Genomic DNA, 14,887 nt, shown 5'->3' with positions numbered 1-14,887 from the left:
TGTTGCTGATTATGTGGGTTACACAAATGTATATACATATATATAACCAACTATATATAATTTTGTGTATGTAGACAAAACTCATGCAACTGTACATCTACAGAGTGAATTTTACTCTTTGTAAATACCTCCATAAAACTGAAATTTTAAAAACCCAACAAAATGCATTAAGCTTTAATTAGAATCACAACTACTATTGTAAAATACATGAAATAATTATGCTTCTATATATTGCACTTGATTAAATATGTATGTATTTCTGCTTTATGGTCACATTTAGGAAAGTACATTTTTTAGTTTTACTATACTAAAGTGTTACAGTACAAATTAAACATTCGGATTGTGTTTATTTTTTATGAACTTGTCTTTCTTTTGGCAACAGTGTCTAGAAGAACAAAAAATGAAGTAGGTTTTATTTTATTTTTTTGCCTAGCGTGAGCTGTAAAGAAGTAATAAAACTTATTGTTTGTAACATTGCAGTCCTTAAGCATGTCGTTTGTTTTTAATTCCCCTATTATCATTTCTTCACAAACTCTTAACTATTGTCCATGATTCTATAACATATTAAAATCCTGTATGAACAGTATTTTACTTAATTGTAGAATTTTGCATTCACTTGTTTGCATTCATTCACATTTAAATATTTTGCTTAGTTCAATCATGCATTTCCACCTTAGCTTTTCAATTGCTCATTGATTTGTCTGTTAAGTCATATATCCATTCATAAACATTTTCTTCTCAGGTTGGAATGAATATATTTTTTCTTTTAAAGGTGAAATTGAACGAAATCTGGAGCTAATAGAAAAGTTTACAGATTTCTCATTGATTTTACCTGCAGTGTTGACACTGTTTCTTATCTGAATTAAACAACTTTCTATAACCGGCTGTCCAGTCCTGGCAATTTTTGATTGATATGGCAATGTTAGAAGACTAATCATAGCATTGATTTTTTCCTCCAGCAGCCCCCTGGCATTGCCAATTGCCAAGCAAGACAGTATGTTGGAAAAAGACATTATGTTCAAAGATGCAACAAAAGGTCTGTACAAGGGACAATCTCAGGACAGTACTCCCGAAAATGCCACCGTGAATGGCCCCACCAAACCTGATCAGGTAACTACACCCTTATTGCATGTCTGCTAGTGTTGCATCCTATTACATCATGCCTTAAAGTCCAACTTTTCAAAAACAAACACCTACTAATTTCAATTTAGATAAAAATTAATGAGTGCAAATGTTAATATTTGGTTTGAAATTTCCATATATAAATTGTTATGGTATTATACTGACCATTAACAAACTTAACTGCTATGTGTTTGTACAAGGATTGGAATTTTATAGTCTTGATTTACCAGGAATGGAAGTTCAGCCAATACGTTAATTCCTGAATACTTCCGGTTATGTCATTAGTCATCATTTTGATTATTATGTAGATTGTTTTCTGTTTCTTACAAATAACAAGCATTTTACATAACAAGAAGAAGGACAAACCAATCACTGAGTCACTTATCCTTAAAAGCAACTGTGGTGGTGTTTTGTGTGTGTGTGCCTGTGTGCCCCAGTGTCCAAATGATCAGAGATCACTTTGAGGAGCTTGGAGTTATAGAAATTAATATACTTTTTGCTATCATACCCACAGAAATAAATGATTTTTATATGTTTCATGTTTTATAAATGGCAGAGTAATTTTCTGAATGTCACAGTAATCCCTGAAAATGTTTTGCTTCACTGTGTCTAATTTTGAATGTTTTAAAGACAATTTATTGAGGTTTTCTAAAGATTCTCTTTTCAAAATTTAAACTTCATTATTTTTTGTTATTTTCAAATAACAAATTATTTTTGTAATTTTGAAATACCTTTACGTTTTAGTAGATATACTCATCAGCTCAGGCTGACAAAATACCACAAACTGGGTGGCTTGAACAACAGAGATTATTTTCTCACAGTTCTGGAGACTGGAAGTCTAAGATCAAGGCTCTGGCTGATTCAGTTTCTGGTGAACGTCTTCTTCCTGGCTTGCAGATGGCCGCTTTCTCTTCACATGGTAGACAGAGAGAAAAAACAACCTATCTGGTGTCTTTTATAAGGACACTAATCCTATAGGATCAGGGCCCCACCCTTATAACCTCATTCAACCTTTATAACTTCCTAAAGGCCCCATCTCCAAACAGTGTCACAAGCTGGTTGGAGCCTCAACATATGAATTCGGGGGGACACAATTCAGTCCATAGTGGTAGGCAATTGAATGTTAGGTGAAATTTAAGGCAAAGCTTCTTCTTAACTTTTTTAAAGGTCCTATGAACTTTCTGTAAACTTAAATACATATTATTAAGTGAAAGAGTCCAATCTGAAAAGGCTACGTACTATATGATTCTATTATTTGACATTCTGGAAAAGGCAAAACTATGGAGACAGTAAAAATATTAGAGGTTACCAGGGGTTGGGGCAGGGGAATAAATAGGTGGAGCACAGGGAGTTTTTAGGGCAGTGAAACTACTCTGTATGACACCATAAGGGTAGATACGTGATATTATACATCTGTCCAAATCCATAGAACGTACAACACCAAGAGTGACCCTGACGTAAACCATGGGCTTTGGATGATGATGATGTGTCCGTGTAGGTTCGTCAATGGTAACAGAGGTACCACCCTGGCGAGGGATGTTGATAATCGGGAAGGCTATGCATGAGTGGGGCCAGGGGTATATGGGAAATTTCTGTACCTTCCTCTCAATTTTGCTGTGAATCTAAAATAGCTCTAAAAAATAATATCTTTAAAAAAAATGAGAGGACATTCACAGCATAATGTCAAGTGTAATCCTTGCTGAATGACTTTTCAGTTTTTAATGTAAGCTCTTTATAATTGTATCCTAGACACTAAAAGCAGGTGTAATCATGTTCTATTGTTCTGGTATTAAACAAGGAGAGGCTAGTATTCAGGTTTCATGTGCATATGTTATCTGTGTAATATTCACTTACATCTCCCACTGTGTGCATCATGCTGTCATTCATTCTTGGTCATGAGGTGCTTGGATTCTTGGCAGGACTATCCTCACTCACACTTCACAGGAGGGCTTTAGAAAAGCCTTGTCAAAGCAATAAAGTTCTGATTCACATTTTAAAGAGAAACACATTGTGTAGAATTCAAGTTGAAACAAAACCCACAGCATCTCTCCTTTCAGATTTTTAGAAAATGTAGGTCTTATCAAATGGTAACTCCATACATGAATATTCAAGACTTGATTTAAACTTTTTTTGGTTCTGATAGTCACCAAAATTCACATTCGCTTTATAGTATCTCTGAGAATGTAGATTTTTTCTTAAGATATTTAAAATATGCGACATTCTTCCTTCTCTTCACTTTTTGTTCTGTTTTCAGCTCCCATTCCTCGTCTCCCCTGCCCTCTTCCATTCTTTTCTAATTTCCTAACTGCTTAACTTCTTCTTTCCCTTCCTCCCTCTCTTCTTTCCTTTCACAGTATATTTATTTAAATTTGGTTCCAGCTTAAAATTCAGGTCAAATTTTTATCCCATTTACTGAAGACATGTTTTCCTGGGAGTAAAGAGACAGGAGGATGGAGTCAGGCAGATTTGCTCTGGCTCAGGTCTGCTTCTGGAGCTCTGTGACTCTAGAAGCCCCTTAATCTCACTAAGCCCCATCTGTAAAATGGGAACATAGTACTCACCTTATTTGGTTGTTTTGAAGATGACAAAAGACTAAGGCTATAAGGTGACAGCGCAATTACCAAGAACAAACAAAAACTCAGCAAGACATATTTATTGTTTTTATTACAGTTATTTATATAGACTGACTGCAAGGTTTTGCCAGAGTCGTTGAGTCCTCTATCCACTAATTTATCTGCTCTTAATTCATGTAATTCCAGTTGACACTGGATTTTCTTTTTTCCAATGTAAGTATAGATTATTTTAAAAAATAATAATATAAAATAATACTTTCAGAGCTTACAAACGCTTTCACCTGTAATATCTTTTTTTGAATTTTATTTTATTTATTTTTTTATACAGCAGGTTCTTATTAGTTGTCTATTTTATACATATTAGTGTATACATGTCAATCCCAATCTCCCAGTTCATCCACCACTACCCGCCCCCCAACGCTTTCCCCCCTTGGTGTCCATGTTTATTCTCTACATCTGTGTCTCTATTTCTGCCCTGCAAACTGGTTCATCTGTACCATTTTTCTAGGTTCCTAACGCATAACATATATGCGTTCTAACGCATAACATATATGCGTTAATATACAATATTTGTTTTTCTCTTTCTGACTTACTTCACTCTGTATGACAGTCTCTAGATCCATCCACGTCTCTACAAATGACCCAATTTCATTCCTTTTTATGGCTGAGTAATATTCCATTGTATATATGTACCACATCTTCTTTATCCATTCATCTGTCTATGGGCATTTAGGTTGCTTCCATGACCTGGCTATTGTAAATAGTGCTGAAATGAACATTGGGGTGCATGTGTCTTTTTGAATTATGGTTTTCTCAGGTTATATGCCCAGTAGTGGGATTGCTGGGTCTTATGGTAATTCTATTTTTAGTTTTTTAAGGAACCTCCATACTGTTTTCCATAGTGGCTGTATCAATTTACATTCCCACCAACAGTGCAAGAGGGTTCCCTTTTCTCCACACCCTCTCCAGCATTTTTTGTTTGTAGATTTTCTGATGATGCCCATTCTAACTGGTGTGAGGTGATACCTCACTGTAGTTTTGATTTGCATTTCTCTAATAATTAGTGATGTTGTGCAGCTTTTCATGTGCTTGTTGGCCATCTGTACGTCTTCTTTGGAGAAATGTCTATTTAATGTCTTCTGCCCATTAATCCCCAAGATTCTACTGTGGGCAAGTTATAATTCACTTTTGCTACTTAACTGACTCTCAAGTTTCAAATTGAGTATTTAAACCGACCAAACTTAAACTCAAGAAAGTTAAACAAATTGCCTAGAGTCACAAGTGTTTCTTTTCTGCTGTATCCAGTGCTCTTTGGAGACACGACAGCAAGCTCCGGGTTCATTTCCCAGAGCCCTGCTGCCCTGGGACAGTTCTGTGCATAGGAGAGAAAGTGTGTGTTCCATGGCTGCACGTGCACATAGGGATTTTGAAGATTGGTGATGGTTTTCTTCCTGTAGTCCTCGGACATACCAGCATCCAGGTACACAAAAGTGTAAATTCTCAGCAAGCAAAGGACCTGATGTATTGCACTCTCTAAGAAACATCTCATAGAATACAAAGCAGGTAAAAACAAGGTGCTGTGCAGGCACGGTGATGGGCTTCAGCTTTGGGAAGCTTAATATTTTGTCAGATCATCACCCCTTTCCCTGTAGGACCATCCCGGTCAGCTCATTCTTTTCTAATTTCTTCTTTCCTCTTCTTTCATGCCTACTTATTTCTTTCCTGCAAACAGCCTTTCCCCAGAATCTTCTTGCTCTTATCCCAATTGTCAGACCTTCTGTTTGCCCACTGAATTTCTGGTTCCTGGACATATACTATTTATGTCCTAGAGAGAGAAAGCACAATCAAACAAAACAGAACAAAACAGGAAATTTGACAGCACTCAAAGCAGTGTTGGCGAGTAGAGACAAGGAATCAGTGAATTCAGAGTATTTCCAAGGTGTAAATTCCTTTTGGGTCTTGAAACATTTCTCAAAGTGTTTCTCTAATTTCTTCCTGACTTTCTATTCTGAATTATGTCTGTTTTGTGTTTCAGATTTCTATTTTTGGAAATGTATACATATATAGAGAGAAATGTATGTATATATATGGATATTTGTATATCTTCATAAGAACCATAATGATCAATCCTAGCGAAGATGTTAAGTTTTGTTTTTTGTTTTTTTTACATATTTATCCCGTCTCTGTTTTGACTGTTGTCATAATTGTTTGGGAGACACTGGTAGCATACACAACTGAGTCTACAACTATAACATAAAAATATTCACAGACATATTATCAGCTGTCACAGTGCTTTAGGAATCTTTAGAAAGAATGTGCCCCTTGCTTAAGACTGATTATCAAAGCTTCATTCCTGATCATTTTGGATTCTGTTATGCTAACTACAAGGAATTCTTCCCTTGATCTACCCTAACACTGTATTTTCACGTTTCATTACTACAAGCAGGCTGGGAAGTCTTCACATTTTTACTGTCAGCCTAGTAGTACTTTCTCTAACCCCTGCAGCAGCTGTGACTGGAGATGAAAACCCTCAAGAATTCCAAAGAGATGCCACAATAGCTCTTTCAGCCTTGTTGGAACAAACGTGAAACTTCTGTTAGTGCTATTCATGCTTTTTTTTTCTTAATGTGCATGCAGAAATTTGCCTTGAGCTCCTGAGAGCTGTGGTTATACGAGGAATTTTATTATCTTCACGTAAATCATTACTTCTGAAGGAAAAAACATCCTGCTCTTGGTTTTTCTCCTTTTTATGATTGCTTTGCGAGTTCAATATGTATGCTAACCTGCTAGAGACCTTTGTCTATATAAATAAAACTAAACATTGCCCATTTCTGACTTGTAAATAATAGATTTTTACCTAATTTAAATATTTCAAATTTACCTTTTTTTTTTTTTTGAAATATTGTCCAGTTTTTCAACTCTGTCACTCAATATAAAATTGAGTAGGAAAGCAGTGTTTTTCTTTCTGACAGAATCATCTTAATCTCACACTACTTTAAACTTAAGAGTAATGTAGAACAGAATAAAATTCACGAGCCAAAATTCTAGAGGCTACTTTTAAATTCCAGTGCCTTCCTCCATGTATTCAGAAACTGAAGTCCAGGCACACTGCTTTCTTCCCATTCCAGTTTCGTGATAGGAGTTTTCCTTTAGCTTTGGAAACACTGAAAAACATGAGCTTTTCAACAGCTGGTCTTAAAAAGGACTCAGCACAGTTCAGAGCTGTCTAAATTAGACTTCACGATTGGAGGGACGTAGGGTCACATGCAGGTTGTGTGTGTAGGTGCGTGTATGAATGTGTGCCCGGGCTGGTGGGTATAGAACAGAGATTCTCACCTGAATACATTTCTGTGACTGTTGAATTTTTTGTTCCTTACAAGTGAACCATTTCATCTTTTAATAACAGTTTCGAATTCATGTGGTCTGTAAACTTTTGACACGTAATTGAAAATGGAACAAACAACTGTGAAGACAGTTGATTGGAAAGCAATTAGGATTGATCTTACCTACTTTTCCCCCAGGTCAAGCTGATACCTCCTGCTCCAAACGACGACCTGGCAACGCTCAGCCAGCTTACTGACAGCAGCCTGCTTTATGAAATTCAGAAGCGCTTTGGGAACAATCAGATCTATGTAAGTGCCCTTGAAATTGCCTTTTGCACTGCTTTTGTCTTGCTGCATATTTTCACCCTTCAGTGCTGCAAATATGACAAGGAAGGGGCTCATTGTTATTTCTGGTCATGCTGATAGCTTAAGGTGGATTTCTCAGAGTTTGGGTCAATTCTTCTGATTCAGTTATAAGGCAATTTCTGCAAAGATTCACATTTCAGGGTTGTTAAGAGAAAGTTGAAACCCTGAGGGTAGACAGCTTTCCTGTTGTCATGTTTGCTGGAGAAGAAGATCTTGCTAGAACCAGCAGGATCTGCAGATCACTTATAAAAATGCTGTTTGTTTCATCTGCTTTAACTCAGCCTCCTAGATCTGGAGAATGAAGCTAAAGAGGAAAAGCTAAGTGTGCATGGACGATGCTTCTCTATTTGCATGAAAGAAAAACTATTGTTCTTCTAAATTATCAGGAAATGTCTTTGTCTAGTAAATAATTTATATACACATCTCTGATAATAGCATACAAATATATGACTCAGATGACAAACAGCATGGAGAATTGATTTGCTGTGGTTCTCTTCTGGTTTATATGTGTTATTTCTTCCAGTACGTGTATCAGTTTTGACACTATGCAATCTCAATGTCTCTCTCTCTCTCTCTCATTGATTTTGTTAAATTCATCTCAGAGCAATTCAATCAGAATGTCTATGGAGAAATCTGATTATGCATATGTCTGCTATCCCTTTTTGATAACACCCGTTTTTTTTTCCTACTCTACTGAGAAACTGATTAAGTAATTTTCATGTAAATGTGAAATCTGAGATTTCTTTACAAGTAATAAATTGTCAGGTGCTGATTAACCCATGAACATTCAATGCAGTGTCTTAACGATGGGAAAAATTGCCCGCCACTGTAAATACACTTAAAATTAAATACTTCTATCAAAATTAATGGAATTGAGTCATCAGCAGAAAGTGGTGAAGCCTGGTTAGTTTGGTCTGTTACTACCCTGTTGCTTTTGTGTTATTTTTGTTCTCTTGTCTCTCCTTTTCCAGCATCGTGTTGATTCTTCTTCGTTTTAACTTCTTAATCACATTATCAGCAGACCACTGCTTGAATAGTTTTGATTCCTCTTATTTCTTTCGTGCTTTTCAAGTGGCTTTATCTCCCAAATATCATTTAATCTACTACTCTGCATCCCAGTGGGCACCATCCTCATCATCTTTTCTCCAATAGCCTCCTGACTTTCTAGAGGAAACTTCATAATGAACTAGAGTAATTTTCGTAAAGAACAAATGTAATCTCGAAACTCCCAGTCTTAAAACTTTTCTGAGGCTTGTCATTTTTCTTGGAAGGACAGCCACAAGCCTTATTCACGATCTGGTCCCTAAACACTCTCATGGATGATTCCTAGACACTGGTCGCTGCCCTCCTTCCTGCGTCAGGGATTCCCCTTAGACTGTCTTTTTTTTCCATAAAGTTCTCTTTCTGCCTCCACGTAGTACATAGTTTTATAAACTCCCACTCAATACTTCTTCAGTCTTTAAGTAAACCTTCCCAGAACTTCCAGATTAAGTCACTGTGGACCATCTTTCTGTAGCACACTTCTCACCGCTTGTGATTATAAACCTCGTTGGTGGTTTGATTAGCATCTTGCTGCCATGCTAGACTCTGAACTCAGGGGGAACAGGAGCCCTGCTGGTCTTGCACTTTCTCATCTGAAATGACAACTACTTCCCACCTGTTTATCCGAGTCACACTGCAAACCCCACACAGTGGACCACCTTCGTAGACTCTCTTTGCTAACTCTACTGGGTTTCTCTCTCTACCTGGATAATCAGAATTAGGATTCCCTGCTTTACTAAAGTTCATATAAAATACTATTAAAAAACAAAATTCAACTGAGTAAATTTTAGTGATCTAATTGGCTTTATTGAATGATTCATGAATTGGGCAACACCCCATCTAGCTAGTAGAGGGGAGCTCCAGGGGGCCACAGAAAGGGAAGGGTTTTAAAGGCAAGATAAGGAAGTCATAAAAAATAGTGCTTCAGGCTTAGGTAACTACCTGTGGGGAACAGAGGGGCCTATGTAACGATTACCTCATCATCTTTTGGGGAATGGAGAGGAGCCATGTGACATATTACCTTACTGGTACCAAACAGAAAATTCCTGACTGTCTGGTCAAGACCACATTTCTGGGGGAAGTGGCAGCTTCAGTTAGGTTAGGTATTACGCCCCTGTCAGATAGCCTGGCCTAGCATACGGGACTCTGTTTTGAGCCTGTGGTTTTCTTTTTGAGGATATAAACTTTTCACTGTGTGAGGCATGATTTCCTCTTCTGTAGACCTGAAATATTGAAGGGCTGAACTACCTAGGATCAATTTTGTAATGAGTACTCCAAGTTATGGTACTTGAATTTGCCTTTAATGGATAGACAAGCAATTTAAACGTTATTGATTGAATAGTAATAGGTGATTCTCGCAGTGTATTCTCTGGACCATTGGATATGTGAACTTTTTATTACCAGTCTGCCCTCAGAGTAAGCTTTTAGAAACTCTTGTAGCAATTTAATGGTTTAATTTCTGTCTGTTGAATCTCATAAGAATCAAGCCTTGCTTTTTGTATGTCTTTGTCTTTTTCAATTTCATTTTTCCAGGAATTCGTTTTTTATTATGTTTTGCAGAAGTATTAGTCCACAATGAATTGGAAATAAAAGTGTTCCTTCCCCACAAATACAAAAGCACTACTTTAGTAGATGTTTCAACATTAAAATATTCAAATTTGGTTGTCGGATCCCAGCATGCCCCTCCCATGCCCCTCCCATCTCCGTTAATGACAACCTCTTTCTTTCAGTTTTCAGGCCAAAATGACTGGAAGAGTATTGGTGCTTCTTTTTCTTACATACCCTACATGCGATTTCCCTGCCAATCTCATCAGCCCTACCTTCAAAATGCAGACAGAATACCACCTCTACTGCTGCTCTCTGGGCCCGTCAGAGCCCAAGAGAAAACATTTCAGCTGAATTAACTGTTTAACCAGGGTTTTCATCTCTTTTCGCTATAGTCCTATAGTCTGATTTGTTATATAAGATGATCTTTCGGAACAATCTGTAAGTTGCTCTTTTAACTGAGTGTATAGCATCCCATTTGGATATCAGATTGGGAAGTTTCCCTACAGTCTGTAGGAGTAGGAAGTTCCCGAACCATCAAACAGAAAGTGAATTGCAGGTAATGTGATATTCACTTGCCAGGAAGTGCACAGAATAAATAACATTATTAACATTCAAGTAATAGTTTTATAAACTATTTTTATCACAAAATATATTTTCAGATAGTCCTGAATTCCTTCAATATTTAGGCCAAAAAAAATTATATCTCCATAAAAAATGCATTTTAGGGTATTTTTATTTTATTTTAATGTTCCTCATTTTTCTTAATTAACAGATTTCTCAATTCTCCCTCAATCTACTTTCTATCTTCATTTTTCTTCTCTGGAATTTAAGACTAATTTTCAGATACTTCACTAATAAGGTTCCCCTTTGGTTCAATTATTTCACTTTTATTTCCTTCCTCCTTTACTTGGCTATAAAATGCTAGCCAGTCCTTCTTTTAAGTGAATGCTGTAATGCATTATGACATATAAAGAGAATAATGCACAGCTCATTAAAATATTGCTTCATGAATTTTTATTTGGTGAACACACCTATGTAACCAGCAGCTTCATAAAGAAAAGGAGTGTAAGAAGTTCCTTCCCCAGTTTTCCGTAATCATTACGAAAGATTCTGGCATATACTCTTATGGATTAGTTTTGTATTTCTTTTAATTTTGTATAAAAGGAGTCATCTGGTATATTCCTGTTTGTGTCTGTCATCTTTCATCAACATTATGTTTCTGATACTCATCTGTAGTGTTGCTTGTAGCAGCAGTTGTTTGTTTTTATTCCTGTAAGTAAGCTACTGTACAATAGCTACTGTATGAATATATCCTCTTTTATTTATTTACTCTACAACTGAGGAATCCATGAGTTGTTTCCACTTTTTGGTTACTATGAATAATACTGTTATAAACCACGCTATGCCTTTTGGGGGGCACACCTATTAAGTAGCTCTTGGAGTAACACACAGCCTCACGTCTTTTGTGAGGCGCTCACCTAGGACTAGAGTGCCAGCATCATCAGGTGTGTTCAGCTTCAGGAGATACAGCCAAATAGTATCTCAAAGTGGCTACGTGCCCAATACAGACATCTAGGTTTCCACATCATGACCAACACTGGATGTTATCAGTATTATTTGTATTATTAATTAAAAAAAAAAATCTAGCCATTCTGGCAGTTGTGCAGTGGTACTTCATTTTGGTTTTAACTTACATTTCCCTGGTAACTGTCAATTTTAATAATATAATAGCCAGTTATTTGACCAGCAAAAGCAAGTTTATTCAGGAATAGCAAAGGAATTGAAATTCGGGTTGTGCAAACTATGGCAGACCACAGGCAAAGCCAGAAAACAAGGAAGGGGAGCTTGCTTTTATAGGGAAAAGAGAGGGTTTGGGAGGGGCTGTAATAACTAAATGATCCATTGGAGGAAGCATGGAGTCCAGAGCATGCAGGCTTCTCATTGGTTGGGCTGCTTCAGTCTCTGATGGGCGAGGCTGTCCTCAAGCTGAAAGATGTTTTTTTCTTTCTGTTGGTCAGTGAAATAGAGACATCTTTCTGTTATAGATAGATGGTAGGGCTCTTCCTGTTTGGGGTAATTAAGGATGCATGGTAGGGGTGTGAAATCACCCCCTCCAGGCCCGTTACAAGTCCAGCTTTAGCTGAGGTTTTTAAAATTAATTCCACATAACTAATGATGTTGACCGATAGGTGTCTGTTGCTGATTTGATTGTCTTACCTTGTGAAGTGTCTCCAATTATATTGCCATTTAAAAACAAATGGGTTGTTTTACATTTTCTCCTTGATGTGTAGGGGTTTCTTAAATATTCAGGATATTCTTTCTTTGTCTGATATGTATAGATATAGATATAGATATATATTTATTGCAAACATTTTCTCCCAGTTTGTGGCTTGCATTTTAGTCTTCTAAAGTGTCTTTAGATAAAGAGAAATTTGCAATTCTTACGAGGTTCTTTAGGGTTAGTACTTTTTGTGTCCTGCTTAAGGAATTATGGCCTTGGTCCTGAAAATATTTTCTTATGTTTCCTTCTTGCAGTTTGGCTGTTTTAACTTTAACGTTTCAGGTGTATTACCAGTGTGGAAATGATTTCACAGTGGTAAAAGAGGAGGGTCAAGATGAATATTTTCCCATGTGGATTCCCCCCATGCATTGCAATGAGACCTTTGTTATAAACAAGCTTGCCATGGGGAGTGAGTGCCTCTGAAATTGGTCTTCTGTTGTAAGGATCTGTTAGTCTGTCTGTAAACCAGTACTAAAATATCTTAATCATTAGAGCTATATAATAAATCTTGATATATAGAAAGTCCTCTGACTTTGTTCTTCAAAATGACTTGGCTAATGACTCTTGGACATTCATACATATTTTAAAGTCCACTTATCAGTTTCCATTGGATTTTCATTGGTATTGCTTTGAATGTACAGATTAGATGAGAATAATTGAGATTTTTCCAATATTGGATTTTTTGTTTCATGGAATGTTACTATCCGTCCTTTGGTCATCTTTAATTTTTCTGGAACATTTAAAAAAAATTGGTATAGAAGGCCTGTTTGCATTAGATCTATTTTAGGCATTTTTCAAGTTTTGATGCTATAATAAATGTTATTTTCTTATTGAAAATAACAAGCAATTGTGTTTTCTAATTGTTTATCGCTAATATATAGAGATACGATTTTGATTTTTTATAAGCACATTTTATTCATCAAACTTGCTATATCCACATGTCAGTATTAACTTACGTGGAGATTCTTTTGGCTTTTCTGCACACACCGCTATGTAGTCTCCAAATAACGACTTTCATGTGTCTCTTTTAAATCTTGATAGATTCTTTACTTTCTTTTCTTGCATTGTTTCATGGTATAGGGCTGTTAATAAAAAGATGACTGGCAGTGACAATAATTGACATTCCTGTCCTGTTTCTGATCCCAGGGTAAAGCTGTTTTATTATTAAAATCTGTGTTTTATCATTAAAATCGGTGTTTTATCATTAAGCAAGTTGTTAGCAGTAGCTGTGGCATAGGTGTAATCACTTTTTTTTTTTTTTTAAGGATTTTTTTTTTTTTCCGCTGTGTTGGGCCTTCGTTTCTGTGCTAGGGCTTTCTCTAGTTGTGGCGAGCGGGGGCCACTCTTCATCACGGTGCGCGGGCCTCTCACCATCGCGGCCCCCCCCGTCGCGGGGCACAGGCTCCAGACGCGCAGGCTCAGTAATTGTGGCTCACGGGCCCAGTTGCTCCGCGGCATGTGGGATCTTCCCAGACCAGGGCTCGAACCCGTGTCCCCTGCATTAGCAGGCAGACTCTCAACTGCTGCGCCACCAGGGAAGCCCGTAATAACTTTTTATAGATTGAGAAAGTTCCGTTATATTAATAGTTTTCAAAGTTATTATTATTTTTAATCAAGAGTGGGAATTGAATGTTATGAAATATTTTTTGTCATTTATTGAGATGATCCTATAACTTTAGTTCTTGACTCCTTAGTATTATAAATTACAAGGGTTAATTTTCTAATATGAAGCCAACCTTGGATTAGTAGAATAAAGCATATTTGGTTGAAATATATTATCTGTTGAGTGTCTTATTGGATTCAACTTGTCAACATTTTTCTCAAGATTTTAGCATGTATTTTAATGAGAGAGACCAGCTATAATTTTCTTTTCTTTAAATATACTAGTTAGGTTTATAATATCCAGTTTATTGAGGCCTCTTAAAATGAAGTGAATCATGTTCCCTCTTTGCTGTTTTCTGGAATAATTTGTATACCATTTGTTTATTTGTACATCAGCATTGAGAAGAATTCACTGGTGAATTCTTAGTTTTCTTTGTGGAAAGGTTTTAGACATAGATTCAATTTCTTTTACAAAAAATAAAACTAGTTAGATTTCCTGTAACTTAGTACATTTGTTTTGGTAAGATGGTGGATTGTCCACATCTTCTAAATATCCAAACTTAGTGACTAAAGTATGATCCCTAATATCCTCTTCATCTGTTTTCATGTCAGTGGTATCTGTAGTGATGTCATATTTGGGATATTGGTAGTTGGTGCATTTCCTCTTGTTTCCTCAGTCAATCTTGTTAGGGTACTATGTTTTTATTAGATTTTTCAAGATTGCCTTTTGGCTTTTGTTTTTTATTCCTTGGTATTTGTTTACTATTCCTTTAATTTCTGCTCTTATATTGGCTATTTAATTCTGCATAATTTTATGTAATTTGATGAGCTCCTTGAAATGGATGCTTAGATCATGATCTGCCTTTCTTCTTTTCTAATATATACATTTCAGGCAATAATTTTCCTACCAAGTAAAACTTTAGTAGCATCTCACATGTTGTAATATGTCATAATCAAAATATTTTCTCATTTGCATTATGATTTCTTTTCTGGCTCATAGGTTATTTGCAGATGTATAAGTTCCAAACATT

The 14,887-nt window shown here is 36.4% G+C and overlaps 1 protein-coding gene across 1 annotated transcript in view; it reads left to right on the top strand.

Moving 5' to 3' along the window:
• MYO16 (myosin XVI) overlaps positions 1 to 14,887 on the top strand; it is a 545,489-nt gene that overhangs the window by 263,879 nt on the left and 266,723 nt on the right. The window contains exons 10-11 of the mRNA XM_057532523.1: positions 960 to 1,110; positions 7,217 to 7,327. Of these exons, the coding sequence (XP_057388506.1) occupies positions 960 to 1,110; positions 7,217 to 7,327 (262 nt within the window). The remainder of the gene's footprint in view (positions 1 to 959; positions 1,111 to 7,216; positions 7,328 to 14,887) is intronic.

This window comes from Balaenoptera acutorostrata, chromosome 18 (assembly GCF_949987535.1).
Source record: "Balaenoptera acutorostrata chromosome 18, mBalAcu1.1, whole genome shotgun sequence".
Taxonomy (NCBI): Eukaryota; Metazoa; Chordata; class Mammalia; order Artiodactyla; family Balaenopteridae; genus Balaenoptera; species Balaenoptera acutorostrata.
This window is presented reverse-complemented; position numbering and strand designations above follow the sequence as displayed.